This window comes from Arachis hypogaea, chromosome 4 (assembly GCF_003086295.3).
Source record: "Arachis hypogaea cultivar Tifrunner chromosome 4, arahy.Tifrunner.gnm2.J5K5, whole genome shotgun sequence".
In the NCBI taxonomy this organism is placed as follows: Eukaryota; Viridiplantae; Streptophyta; class Magnoliopsida; order Fabales; family Fabaceae; genus Arachis; species Arachis hypogaea.
Genome location: NC_092039.1, coordinates 125,538,117 through 125,553,153, shown reverse-complemented (window position 1 = coordinate 125,553,153; position 15,037 = coordinate 125,538,117). Strand labels below are relative to the sequence as shown.

The 15,037-nt window shown below is 35.7% G+C and overlaps 2 protein-coding genes across 2 annotated transcripts; both read left to right on the top strand.

Annotated features, from left to right (window-relative positions):
• The first annotated feature begins 707 nt into the window (after positions 1–707).
• Positions 708–2,935, top strand: LOC112797981 (pentatricopeptide repeat-containing protein At3g02490, mitochondrial). Its single transcript, XM_025841119.3, has one exon. It carries the CDS (start codon positions 726–728, stop codon positions 2,763–2,765), a length of 2,040 nt encoding a protein of 679 aa, XP_025696904.1. The 5' UTR covers positions 708–725; the 3' UTR covers positions 2,766–2,935.
• A 1,452-nt stretch (positions 2,936–4,387) lies between these two features.
• Positions 4,388–5,225, top strand: LOC112797980 (ubiquitin-ribosomal protein eS31 fusion protein). Its single transcript, XM_025841118.3, has one exon. The coding sequence runs from the start codon at positions 4,663–4,665 to the stop codon at positions 5,128–5,130; it is 468 nt and encodes a 155-aa protein (XP_025696903.1). The 5' UTR covers positions 4,388–4,662; the 3' UTR covers positions 5,131–5,225.
• The last annotated feature ends 9,812 nt before the right edge of the window (positions 5,226–15,037 follow it).

Below are 15,037 nucleotides of genomic sequence, written 5' to 3'. Positions count from 1 at the left end.
TCTTTTAATTTGACTCAATTTTTTTTATTTTCAAACTCGCTTTGTTAATTAGTATGTAAAACCAATGCTACACTCGTAATATTATAAGCAAGCAATTACTATAAGGTGCCACACTATTCATAAAGATGATTAGAATCATTTTGATATAAAAATGATAATTGAAATGTAAATATCTATTATATTAATATCAAACTAAATGAAAAAAAAATTAACTAATATCTTTATAAAAAAGACTAACTAAACCATTTTTACATTAATAAACACTTTTATATTTGTTTAAGTAAATGAGTGAATTGACTACTCGGTCAATTTAAAGACTATTTTGAATTAAATACTTCGATTTTGATAGAAAATCAATTAAAAATGTAGATAACTTGAAGCCAACTAGTTAAAAAACTTGTCAATTATAATTAAAAAAAACTCACTATTTTAATTTTTTAATTTTAAAATTAAAAATAAAAAAATGAATTGAATTGTCTTATTTTGTAATTCGCTCCCAAAACTATTTCTAAATACTTTATTGCTTTATATCCATGTGTTGGTTTTTTCTAAAACTATATCCATGTATTTTTTTGTGTTTTCATATATTTTGGTATTTTTTTTGTTTTTCCTTTGGACAGTGGTATATTGCTTGTGTTTCAATATAGTTAAATGGGTTATACCTAACTATATAAAGGCCCAAAATAAAAGCCCGAATCTTCATTAACCCAAAAAAATGGAAATGGATGCAAAATCATAATTCCTGTAAAACCCTAACCCTAGATTCTCTCTCTCTGAACTTCTTCCCTCACTCCTTCATTTCACTGCAAAGAATCTCCTTGATCCTATTCGCAGAAATGAGACACCAATGGCGTCTTCTCCATCTTCTCCGCTCCCACAACCACCACCATCTTCACGCGCTTCGCTCTTCCCCTTCTCCTTCGATCCCTCGCTTCACCACCACTGCAAAATCAATCCCTTCGATCCCAATTTTCCTTCGCACATTCTCCTCCGAGCCCGTCCTCGCACAACAACAAGCTGATACCGACAGCCACCTTCTCGTAATATCCGAGGTTTTCTCGAAACCCAGGGATGTGAACGACATCAAGAGCCGCCTCGATTCGAATCGCGTTTCCATCAACCACGACGCGATCAACGGGATTCTCGCGAAGCTCGATTCCAATGCTGACGTCGCGAGGAGGTTCTTCCGGTGGGTTCTGGAAACCGATCCGCAGAGATTGAGCTCCAAATCGTACAACTTGATGCTTCGCGTTTTGGGAACCAATGGTTTCACTGAGGAGTTTTGGGAATTGGTGAACGAGATGAAGAAGAAGGGTTATGGGGTCTCTAAAAATGTCCACGATCGGGTTTTGGAGTATTTTGAGAAGAATGGAATAAAGGATGATGCATCGAAGTTGAAGTGTTTATTTGATAACGGTTCGTTGAGTAGTAACTCCAGTGAGAAAATTTGGCTTAGGGTTTGTAAGATTGTTAAGCACAATGTTTGGAGTGATGATGTTGAGAAGCAAATTAGGGAATTGAATATGGAGTTTTCCGGCGAAAGGGTTAACTTGATCATAGAGAAGTTAGGCGGCGAGGAGCCGAATAAGGCATTGATATTTTTCCGGTGGTTGGAGGAGAGTGGATTGTATAAGCATGATGGAAGTAGTTACAATTTCATGGCTAGGGCATTGGGGAGGGAAGATATGATTGATAGGTTTTGGAAGCTTGTTAGTGAAATGAGAAGTGCAGGGTTTGAAATGGAGGATGAGACGTTTTGTAAGGTTCTGGGGAGGTTTTGCAATAGGAGGATGATAAAGGATGCCGTTGAGCTTTATGAGTTTGCAATGGCCGGAGAGAAGAATAACAAGCCTTCGCCTGAGTGCTGCACCTTCCTGTTGAGGAAGGTTGTTTCTAATAAGGAGTTGGATATGAATTTGTTTTCGAGGGTTGTGAAGGTTTTCACTGAAAATGGGAATGTGTTGACATATTCAATGGTTGATTCTGTTCTTAAGTCTTTGACCAGTGTTGGTAGGATTAGAGACTGGAATAAGGTTTTGAAAGAACTGGAATGCTATGGTTTTGTTGCTAGAAGTAATCTACAGAGTAGGATTGCGTATCGACTCAGTGCTTCCGGTAACAAGGAAGAAGCTGGTGATTTTGTGAATGGCGTCGAGGCATCTGGATCCGCAGAACGCAAGACATGGGAGTCTTTAATTGAGGGACACTGTGTTGCTGGAAACCTTGACAAAGCTTTTGATTCTTTGAAGGAGTTCGTCGACAAAGAAGGTGTGAGTTCTGCAGGCTACGCTTTTGATGTGCTGGTTAATTCATATTGCCAAATGAAGAAGGCGAAAGATGCAAGCAACATTCTCTCTAAGCTGGTGAATGAAAAAGGATTGAAGCCATGGCATTCGACTTACAAGCTGCTCATAACTAAGCTTTTGGCTCAAGGTGGATTTGAAGATGCTTTAAACATTTTGGGCTTGATGAGAAATCAGGGATATCCTCCTTTCACTGATCCGATTTTAGACCATATATCAAAGTCCGGGAGTGGTGATGATGCTGTTCTGTTTCTGAAGGCAATGACTTCGAAGAGGTTTCCCTCTACATCTGTGGTTCTCCGAATGTTTGATGCGTTTTTTAAGCGTGGAAGACATGAAGAAGCACAAAATTGCCTTTCAAAATGTCCGCAATACATTCGAAACCACGCTGACGTTTTGAATCTCTTTTGTTCCATGAACTCTAAAGAAGGTGCTGCTTCTTCTGGTATGTTAGCTGCTTAAGTTTTTTCAGAATATAATTTGATACTGTACTCTTTAGAAGATTGTAACAATGGCAGTTGTTCAGAAGTTTTGGCCAAATTTATTCATTTGTCCTTGTTCTAACATTGTTAATCTCAAAAGTTAAATATAGCTTTTGAATAAAGCAAAATAACTAGAAATTTTTTATGATAGGATGAAATGTGTAGTTTCCATTCTACCTCAATTCCTGTCTTCTACATCAGCATATGCGACTGAACAACAACAACAAACAAATAACTTTTGCTGGTATTTGGATCATCCACATTTTTACATTCAATTCATTCTATTCTAGATTCTACTACGCCCGTGGTCTGGGTTACAGTTTTATGCAATGTGATCAAAAGGTGTTGCCAAACTTTGTTACTTGTTTTCTAAGCTTGGTTTGTTTCTCTTGTTGATCAAGTACCATAGTGTGATCAATATAGGGGACGTGAGTGTATAGGTCAAACAGAGAAATGATTTATGTCATTTAAGGGGTGAGTGTAATTTATCCATATTGGGTTGTTGCATGCAAAGTCTGAAATTCGAACCCCAATACTTCCTTAACGTAACTGGAGTAGTGAGCTAATTGTTACACTAATCAAATTTGGTAAATTGAGTCCTTCTCTATTACGACATAATATTAGGAATCACGAATGTGACTGTTCCATCCTATCTTCTATATCCCAAAAGGTGAAAGTGAAGCGAGTGTACTACTAGTTATCATAATCTCAACTAATTTATAAAAAAATGTGATATTACTAACATTAGCTATCACAGCATAACGATAATCAAATTGCAATTCCACCTGTTTTAATTTTAAAAAAAAAGTAATTTAAAAATTATACTATTACGGATACACGTTTTAATAAATTAAGAAAGTTACTATAAAAATTATACTAAGTAATATTATGGACAATTTTTCTTCCTCTTTTTACTATTTGCTTCTTCCTCTTCTTTCTCACGTTCTCGTATCTTCAAAGCGAAAATGGCACTATGTTAGTACTTATAGTAATACTGAGTTACTTTGCTACCCAAACGAGAGTGACCAGGTTCAAATCTTTCATAAAATGGACTTCCCATTCATGCATGTATACACGTTACAACCGAGTATAAAATGGTCAAAACCGATTTTTCTCTCAAGTCTCACCTACATTACCCAAAACGTCCACGTTGTTTTTTTGCTTTCGGATGAAATTCCCCCTTCGTGTTGTAATTACGAAATCAACGATTTCTGAATTAGAAAGCAATAGCCCATGAACTTGTATTTCACCAATCTAGTCCATTGTTTGAAATTTGGCTTTTTTATCCCCATTATCAAAAATAAAAACAAACCATTTAATTTTATATTTTCATTTCAGCAAAGCCAAAAATAATTATCTATAGATAATCCTATAAAATTATTTATACCGTTAAGGTATCAAAGTTAAAATCAAAAAAGACAAATAGCTTCTGACTTTATAATTCGGACACACATAAGTTACTGATTAGTTAAAAGTATAAAAACATCTCTTACTTTTTAAAATGCGAGATATTTAAGTCTTTTCATTCAAAATATATAAGAACAAATAGGTTTTTTGAAAGGACTTAAATTTCTCGAATTTTAGAAAATTAAAAATGTTTTTTATTTTTAATTATTCAAAAACTTATTTGTTTTTAAGATAAAAGACTAGGGACTTATTTGTCATTTTTTTATTTATAAACTTTTAAGTAATGTTTTTTCTTTTTTTTTTGGATCTTGGGCTACCCACTAGCATACACGGATACACGAGCCCAAGCAACCAACCACACATCCGTGAAACCCTAACCCTAATTCCATTCTCACCATATAAATTAAAACCTGAGCTTCTAAACTCAGTTAGAGCGTAGCGTCCCCCTTCTCCCACCGGCAGCCGTAAAGATGCAGATCTTCGTGAAAACCCTAACGGGGAAGACCATCACCCTGGAGGTGGAGTCTTCCGACACCATCGACAACGTGAAGGCCAAGATTCAGGACAAGGAAGGCATCCCTCCGGACCAGCAGCGTCTCATCTTCGCCGGCAAGCAGCTGGAGGACGGCCGCACCCTCGCCGACTACAACATCCAGAAGGAATCCACCCTCCACCTCGTCCTCCGCCTCCGCGGTGGCGCCAAGAAGAGAAAGAAGAAGACCTACACCAAGCCTAAGAAGATCAAGCACAAGCATAAGAAGGTGAAGCTCGCCATCCTTCAGTTCTATAAGATCGATGACAGTGGTAAGGTTCAGAGGCTTAGAAAGGAGTGCCCTAACGCCGAGTGCGGTGCTGGAACTTTCATGGCTAACCACTTTGATCGCCATTACTGCGGCAAGTGTGGCCTCACCTATGTTTACCAGAAGGCTGCTGCCTAATTTCCTTTAATTTAATTTTCATTTTTCTCATGTCGTAGTTTCGGATATTAAGACTGCTATGTTAAAGGTTTAATTCATGTTTCGATTTTGAAAAATATCGTTTATTTTATTGCTTTTTACTGCTACTGGTTACTGCTCTGCATCCAAATAAGCATGATTCACTGTGCTACCTTCAAATTTATTTTGCTTTTCAACACTCTGCTGCTCCTATAGGGTCAAACAGATGAATTATGTGTATAATTTTGACAAACTTCAGGGAACGTGAGTGTAATTTATCCATAGTTTATTTGAACTCTTATGGACCAATACAATACACTTGAAATTATGTGACTGCCCCATCCAATTTTGTACTATACTACCATTTTTTATCATAACCTCAATTTGACATTAACACCATCAAAAGGTGTTGTCATACTTCGTTACTTGTTTTCTATTGCTTGTTGATCAAGTACAATAGCGATCAATATAGAGGGGGTGTGAGCACAAGTATAATTCTATTTTAAACTCCGGCTGGTATTGTAAACTGTGAGTTGGATTAAGCTGATTGTTCTTAATAAATAGCTGGCCCAGAAAATGGGTTACCCTTCCTTAATAAAACAGTCACTTGTTAAACCCTCTACCCCCACCCACTCACCAAAAGAAAAAGATGTCAAAGTTCATTTGTTAATTTTTAGAATCAAGATTGTCAATTTGCATTATTAATTAAATTAGGAAAACAGTGTAACGTTGGCGGGAGTAAATATCAATTAAACTAAATGAACAAGGCTAGGAAATGTGCAGTTGAAAATCACTTGTTCACATAACAATATTTGCAGGGATGAGAATTGCCCCTTTTCTTTTTTTTGGTCAGTAGAATTGCCCCTTTAAAAGTTTCTTCCGAAGCAACAAACTGAACAAAGTCTCTAAATTCCAGCAACTGCTCTACAGGCTTCGGGTGTCCCAAAATATTTTGGCATACATGTGAAATATGCTTATATTTGTTGTAAAATAAATAAAAGATATAAAATAAAGATGTATAAATAGAAGACTCTAGTATTAAAATAATTAGCTCAGTAATATATATATATATATATATATATATATATATATAAAGATAGAAAGAAGTATTAAAAACAAAAGAACTGTATTTGTTTATTGTTACTATCTCAATATAATAAAGACGATTAATATTGCTATTAATATTATGTGTAAAGAGTAATAGAAAATAGAATTTAAAATACTTATAAAATAAAAGAAGAGAAAGAATTGTAGTAGAAATATAAGGAGAAGAGTATTTGATTGCAACATAAAGATGCTTGTGTTGCTATTTTTTTTTTTTTGTGTAATTGTTAAAGGCTTATGCCTCTATTTATATACGTACATGAGGTAAATTTTCAACTTCATATTAAATGAAGTCATCCTTGAGAAACTACATATCATGAAAAATGGGCATCCACGTAAGGGTGATAAAGTATCCTTATCACAATACTCCCCCTTGGATGACCATTTAGGATTATTGCCTCATTAAAACCTTACTTAAAGGAAAATCCTGTGGGAAAAACCTTAGTGAAGGAAAAAGAGTACAATATCCTTTGTGATGGGGACTGCCTCATTAAAAACCTTGTCAAGAAAAACCCAATGGGAAAAAAAACCTGACCAAGGAAAAGAGTACAGTCTCCCCCTCTTGCCGACATCATTTAATGTCTCGAAATCGACGCATCCCAATCTCATGTACCAATCTTTCAAAGGAGAATTTTGGGAGTGACTTTGTAAACAAATCTGCCAGATTGTCACTTGAGCGGATCTGTTGGACATCATTGTCCCTTGATTTTGAAGGTCATGAGTGAAGAAGAATTTGGGAAAAATATGCTTTGTTCTATCACATTTAATGTATCCGCCTTTAAGTTGAGCAATGCATGCTGTATTATCTTCAAATAGGACAGTTGGAGCTATCTTATGATCAATCAGTCCACATGATGACATAATATATTGAATCAAACTCCTCAGCCAAAAACACTAGCGGCTAGCTTCATGAATCGCCAGTATTTCAGCATGATTAGAGGAAGTTGTTGCTATCGTCTGTTTCGTGGATCTCCATGATATAGCTGTACCACCACATGTGAACAGGTATCCTGTTTGAGATCTCCCTTTATGTGGATCAGACAAGTATCCGGCATCTGCATAGCCAACTAGTTGTGACTTGGATCCGTAGGGATAAAACAATCCCATATCAACCGTTTCATGAAGATATCGAAAAATTTGCTTGATTCCACTCCAATGTCTTCTGGTTGGAGAGGAACTATACCTTGCCAGTAAATTCACCGCGAATGATATGTCAGGTCGCGTATTATTAGCAAGATACATTAGTGCTCCAATGGCACTAAGATATGGTACTTCAGGACCAAGGATATCTTCATTTTCTTCTTTAGGACGGAATTGATCCTTTTTCACATCCAAAGATCTTACGATCATTGGGGTACTTAATGGATGTGACTTATCCATATAAAATCTCTTCAAGATCTTTTCTGTGTATGTTGTTTGATGAATAAAGATCCCGTTTTTCATATGCTCGATCTGCAGGCCGAGACAAAATTTAGTCTTTCCAAGATCTTTCATCTCAAACTCTTCTTTTAGAGTTTTTATAATTGTTGGAATCTCTTCAGGAGTCCCAATGATATTTAAATCATCAACGTACACAGCAATTATAATGAACCCAGATGTAGTTTTCTTTATGAAAACACATGGACAGATGTCATCATTCTGGAAACCGTTTTTGGCCAGATACTCAGTAAGACGATTATACCACATTCGTCCAGATTGCTTTAGACCATATAAAGATCTTTGCAATTTGACTGAGTATAACCCTTGCGAATATTCCTTGGATGGTTTAGATATCTTTAGACTTTCAGGGACTTTCATATAGATATCCCGATCTAATGAGCCGTATAAATATGCTGTTACCACATCCATTAAATGCATATGCAGTTTATGATATGCAGATAAACTGACCAAATAACGCAATGTTATCGCATCCACTACAGGGGAATACGTTTCTTCATAATCTATACCGGGCCTTTGTGAAAAACCTTGTGCCACAAGTCGGGCTTTATAGCGCACAACTTCATTTTTCTCATTTCGTTTTCTCACAAATACCCATTTGTATCCAACAGGTTTTACATCTACAGGTGTATGGACTACATGTCCAAAGACTTCACGTTTTGCAAGTGAGTCTAATTCAGCATTCATGGCTTCTTTCCATTTTGGCCAATCATTCCTTAGTCGACATTCTTCGACTGATCTTGGCTCAAGATCCTTATTTTCATGCATGATATTCAATGCCACATTATATGCAAATATTTCATTGACAATTGTCTTATTTTGGTCCCATTTCTCTCCTGTAAAAACATAATTTATCGAGATCTCGTGATTTTCATAATTTTCAGGTACCTGAACGTCTTCTGGCGTTAATATTATATCAGAATTTTGGACAACTGCAGGTGTCTCTACTATGTCTTTTTCAACAGGAATAATATTTACCTCTTTTCTCTTTCGAGGATTTTTGTCTTTAGAACCGACAGGCCTGCCACGCTTCTGGCGTGAATTTGCTTCAGTGGCTACTTGTCCTACTGGGACATCAATTCAAATTGGGGCATTTTCCGCTGGTATATAAGATTTAGTTATCCTCTTTGTATCGGAAAATGCATCAGGAAAATCATTTGCTATTCTTTGCAAATGTATAATCTTTTGAACTTCCAGTTCACATTGCCCTGATCGAGGATCTAAATGCATCAACGATGATGCATTCCAGTTAAGTTCCTTTTCAGGAAGCTTATTCTCTCCCCCTAATGTTGGAAATTTTGATTCATCAAAATGACAATCCGCAAACCGGGCTTTAAATACATCTCCGGTTTGTATCTCAAGATACCTCACTATAGAGGGAGAATCATATCCAACATATATCCCCAATTTTCTTTAGGGTCCCATTTTAGTGCGATTAGATGGTGCAATGGGAACATATATTGCACACCCAAATATTCTTAAATGGGAAACATTTGGCTGCTGGCCAAAAGCTAATTGCATAGGAGAGAACTGATGGTAACTTGTTGGCCTCAAACGAATAAGTGCTGCGGCATGTAAAATAGCATGCCCCAAACCGAAGTTGGGAGATTTGTTCTCATAAGCAAGGGTCTGGCAATTAATTGGAGGCGTTTAATAAGTGATTCTACTAACCCATTTTGTGTGTGAACATAAGCTACTGGATGTTCAACACTTATTCCATTAGCCGTACAATAAGCATCAAAATCTTAGGAAGTAAATTCACCAGCATTATCAAGACGAATTGCTTTGATAGGATTTTCTGAAAATTGTGCTTTTAATCGAATAATTTGAGCCAATAATCTCGCAAACGCCAGGTTGCGAGAAGATAATAAACACACATGTGACCATCTCGAAGATGCGTCTATTAGGACCATAAAATATCTAAAAGATCCACATGGTGGATGAATAGATCCACATATATCACCTTGAATCCTTTCTAAGAATTCAGGGGACTCAAATCCAATCTTTACTGGTGATGGCCTTAAAATTAACTTTCCTTGAGAACATGCAGCACAACAAAATTCACTAGATTTAAGAATCTTCTGGTTCTTTAGTGAATGTCCATGAGAGTTTTCAATAATTCTTCTCATCATGGTTGTTCCCGGATGACCCAATCGGTCGTGCCAAATTATGAATTCATTTGGGCTAGTAAACTTCTAGTTTACAGTGGCATGTGACTCAATTGCACTAATCTTGGTATAATACAACCCAGATGAAAGTGAGGGCAATTTTTCTAATATAACTTTCTTATTTGAATCATGAGTTGTGATACATAAATACTCATGATTTTCCTCATTCATTGTCTCAACATGATATCTATTTCGGCGAATATCTTTGAAACTCAACAAGTTCCTCAGAGACTTAGTAGATAATAGTGCATTATTTATTATAAAATTTGTTCCTCTAGGAAATAAAATTATAGCTCTTCCGGAGCCTTCAATCACATTGCCTGAGCCAATAATAGTATTAACATATTCCTCTTTTGGCACAAGATGGGTAAAATATATATCACTTTTGAGAATAGTGTGCGAACTTGCACTATCCGCAAGGCATACATCTTCATTACATATCCTTGCCATTTTCTTCAAAAACAAATAATAATAAAATGAGTAGTATGCACAGTTAAATTGAATACTTGATCAGAATTATTTCTCTAAGAAACACTATACATAAAATAATGTCATATACTAAAATTTTATTTTAAAACATAACACATTTAATGATTTCAAAATTCATAAACATTAATATTTCATTATTTATGTACATCATATTTGAAACATAGAAAATAAAACTTAACAATAAGTTCTTTACATTATTTATTTACATAGATACTTCACAATCCCACATATTAAACTATTCCATCATTGATCAGATGACCAATATTTCCTTCAGGATCCTCAAAGAAATCAGATACATCATAATGAGTGGTGGAGTTCTCAGCATCATTTGAAACAAAATTTGTTTCCTTTCCTTTATCGTCCTTTTTCAAAGATGCCTGGTAAAGATCGACTAGGTGCCTTGGGGTACGACAGGTACGTGACCAATGGCCCTTTCCACCACAACGGAAACACTTCTCCTTGGTTGATTTATTCTGCCCGGTATTCCTTTCTTTATCCCACTTCTGGTGAGATCCTCTCTTTTGAACATAATTCTTTTTCCTTCCATAATTTTTCTTGTTATTAAAAGCTTGCCATTTACCTCTTCTGGGGTAATGATTTGCCGCATTTACTTCAGGAAATGGGGCGGCGCCAGCTGGGCGCGCTTCATGATTTTTCAATAACAACTCATTGTTGCATTCGGCAACAAGAAGGCAAGAAATTAACTCAGAATATTTTTTAAACCCTTTTTCTCGATACTGCTGCTGCATGAGCACATTCGAGGCATGGAAGGTTGAGAAAGTTTTCTCCGACATATCATGATCAGTTATTTTTTCCCCACACAATTTCATTCGTGAGGTGATTCGAAACATTGCAGAATTATATTCATTTATAGATTTAAAATCTTGTAAACGCAAATGCGTCCATTCATATCGGGCCTGAGGAAGTATTACCGTTTTCTGATGATTATACCTTTCTTCAAGGTCTTTCCAAAGATCTGCAGGATCTTTTAATGTAAGATATTCATTTTTCAATCCTTCGTCAAGATGACGACGGAGAAAAATCATGGCTTTAGCTTTATCCTTCTGGGATGCATTATTTTCAGCGTTAATGGTATCTCCAAGATCCATTGAATTAAGATGGATTTCAGCATCTAATATCCATGATAAATAATTGTTTCCAGATATATCAAGAGCATTGAATTCAAGATGAGAGAGCTTCGACATAATGAAAATATTACCTGAGTCTTCCTAAAGATTTGATCAGAGTCTCGTGCTGATAACGTGTTGTAAAATAAATAAAAGATATAAAATAAAGATGTATAAATAGAAGACTCTAGTATTAAAATAATTAGCTCAATAATATTTATATATATAATAATATTATATGTTGTATTGTGTATATATATACAAAGATAGAAAGAAGTATTAAAAACAAAAAAAGAGAGAACTGCATTTGTTTATTGTTACTATCTCAATATAATAAAGATGATTAATATTGCTATTAATATTATGTGTAAAGAGTAATAGAAAATAGAATTTAAAATACTTATAAAATAAAAGAAGAAAAAGAATTGTAGTAGAAATATAAGGAGAATAGTATTTGATTGCAACATAAAGATGCTTGTGTTGCTATTGTTTTTTTTTTGTGTAATTGTTAAAGGCTTATGCCTCTATTTATATACGTACATGAGGTAAATTTTCAACTTCATATTAAATAAAGTCATCCTTGAGAAACTATGGAAAATGGGCATCCACGTAAGGGTGATAAAGTATCCTTATCACAACAATATTAATATCTGATCTTATGGGCTGGCCCAGGAAAATAGAGAGGTGACCGATTAACCGTCAGCGTTTGAAATTTGCCCAGCCCATGATCATGATCAAACCCAATCAACTCTTAATGTGATATTGTACTCACTTTGGGCTTTTGACCCCCTCGTTACAAATAAAAAGAATTTACTCATTTTGTCAAAAGACTCTTTACTTGAACCAAAAAAATTTTGACAAAGAGAAAACAAAGGAAGCAAGACCTTTTTTTTAACAAAGAAAGCTCAACACAATAAAATGAATTAGGAAAAAATTAAAAAACACAACTAAAAATACAAAACAATAAACACAGTAAAAATGGTATAATTCGTTGTTATCTCTGACATAGTCATCAACAACCAAATGGATCAATACCACACTATTCCGTTTAACTAAAAAATGACCTATTTATAAGTCCATCAACACGTGTCTCTGAGTTCTGGAATACTCTGCTATTCCGTTCCAATTTAATGTTTCAAATAATTAAAAAGAAATCTATCAGCCACTTCTTATACTCAGAGTTACGACCAGGCACTCCAATCCAACTCTCAAAAATCCATTTGACAGTCTCTGGAATAGACCAAGCTCTATCAGCACATGTCAATCAAGCGCACCACACCTCTCACGTAAACTCACAACGAAAAAACAAATGATGCACAAATTCTACATCTTTTTTACACAGAACACCAATATTATCACTATGAAGAATAGTTCCTAGCCGACTCAATCTCTCTTTAGTGTTAACCTTGCTTACTAAGACAAATCATGCAAATAGTTCAACTCTTGGAGGAATCAATCCTCTCCATATGGTACTAATGAAGCTATAGCTTGTGATGTCCTTTGAAAGAGTCTATTTCTGCAACACCTGCACAAATGAATTAGTAGGAAAAAACACATGTTCTGTCCAATTTTCATATAACTGTATTATCTCTAGCAAACGAAAATCTAACTAGCCGTAACCGGTCATGAAATTGATTGAGAAGCTCTAACTCCCATTGGAATAAATCTCTCCTCCACTGAAAGCTCCATACCCACTCAAACCCATCCCAGAACTCACAGTTTCCTATGACAGATTCTTTTTTATTTGAAACAGAGAAGAGCCTCAGACAACTCTCTTTCAAAGAGCCACTTTGTAACCAATTATCCTTCCAAAATCGAATACATCTTCTATTTTTCACCTCCACAGACAGACCACTAATAATCTTATCTCTCACCTGTTGCTCCTTAATATTAAGCTGGCAGATATTTTTTCATGGGTCACCTCTTGTCGGTAACGACTATTTTGGTAACATTACATTTGGGTTCAACTGATTACAAGAATATACAACCTTCTTTTACAGTGGGCACTCCTCCTTCGAAAAGCGCCACCATCACTTAAACAAAAGTGATGCATTTCTGATCAAGGCATCAAGACCTAATAGGCTAATACCAAAGAAATAAAAAGCAGCATGACCTTAGTTTAATAGTGATGATCTCTATCTTACAATAAGTACATTCGAATTTAAAACTTAGTGAGGCGAGTAATGGATGAAATCTCTTAGTGATATATGATTGTAGACAATGTTCTGAAAATCGGTTCGAACTAGCCGGTTGGACCGGTCAAACCAAAAATCGTTAGCAAATACGGTTCGAACAAAAGACAAAACCGCAGAATTTGAAAACCAAAGTTGGCCCACCGAACCGGCCGAGAACCGAACCGTGATCCGGTCGATTTTTTAAATTTGCCCCAAATGCCGTGTTTTTCATGCTGAAGGGCCAAAGGGAACCCTAGTCAGTAGTCATAGAGGCACACAGACCTCACCCCTCTCTTCTATTGAGCCTCCACTCTCACCTCTCACTTCTCACGTTTCCAGTCTCCACTCTCACTGTCCATTGAGCCAACGTTAGCCAGCTCTATTTGCGCAGCCACGAACCGTCGCGAAGTCAGCCTTCGAAAATTGAAACCACCACTAGCGCCAGTTTCCATCGCTTAGTGTCCTCCCACCGGCGTCAGCTCTGTTTGACACTTTCCGTCGCACCACTGTCCATGCCACCTCTACATTTTTCCAAGTTTCTAGCTTCTATAACCCTAGGATTAAACTCTGTTGATTGTAATAATAATTGTTGAAGTTGATTGCTAGTTATTAGAATATTTTTCAGAAACTGATTGTAATGTTCTTCACATCAAAAGTGATTACTTATTGCTTCTAAATTTTGTTGTTGATTGCTTGAAGCATCAATAATTGTTGAAGCTGATTGCTGGTTATTAGAATATTTTCCAGACACTGTTTGATTGCTTTTTATTGTTTGTTCTAAACCTTGCTTTTGATTGCTTGAATCATGATTAATTGTTGAAGCTGATTGCTTGAAGGGTGAATCAGGATTAATTGTTGATAGATTTATTTTTTTCTTGTCTCTGTTTCCAGGAAATCATTCAGCTATCTTTTTTCTCTCAATCTGATGACCCAGTGATTGGAAATGGCTCCTTTAAATCGTCATTCTTATTTCCAGGATATGAATGGGTTTCTATTCCTTCATAACTACCTACATTTGTATGTTTTCTTTTGTTGTCATGTTGACTTTTGTTTATTGATAGTATAAAAGAAAGATTTTATCTGGGTCCACCACCGAAAGATAAGCTTTCCACGGTATATTCTACATTGTTAACCTTTTCGATATTGCCACTGATAATATATAATCCTGTTTGTAATATTTGTGCAGAATTCTACACAAGGTTTTGTATTGTTAGGGGCGATTTTGTATAGAAAACTATCATTTTCGGAGGGAGAGAATAAAAATTTAGAAAAACACCCTGCATCATATCAACTAATAATACACAAGGTTCTGTATTGTTAGTGATTAAATGTTTATTCTAAACCCTGCTGCTGCTGTTTTTTAATTTATGAGTATGCTCATTTTGAATTTTTGTTGTTAGATTTATTGATT

What these genes read in the sequence shown, in the direction of transcription:
- LOC112797981 (XM_025841119.3), top strand. Translation starts at nt 726, where the DNA reads ATGCAAAATCATAATTCCTGTAAAACCCTAACCCTAGATTCTCTCTCT.
- LOC112797980 (XM_025841118.3), top strand. Translation starts at nt 4,663, where the DNA reads ATGCAGATCTTCGTGAAAACCCTAACGGGGAAGACCATCACCCTGGAG.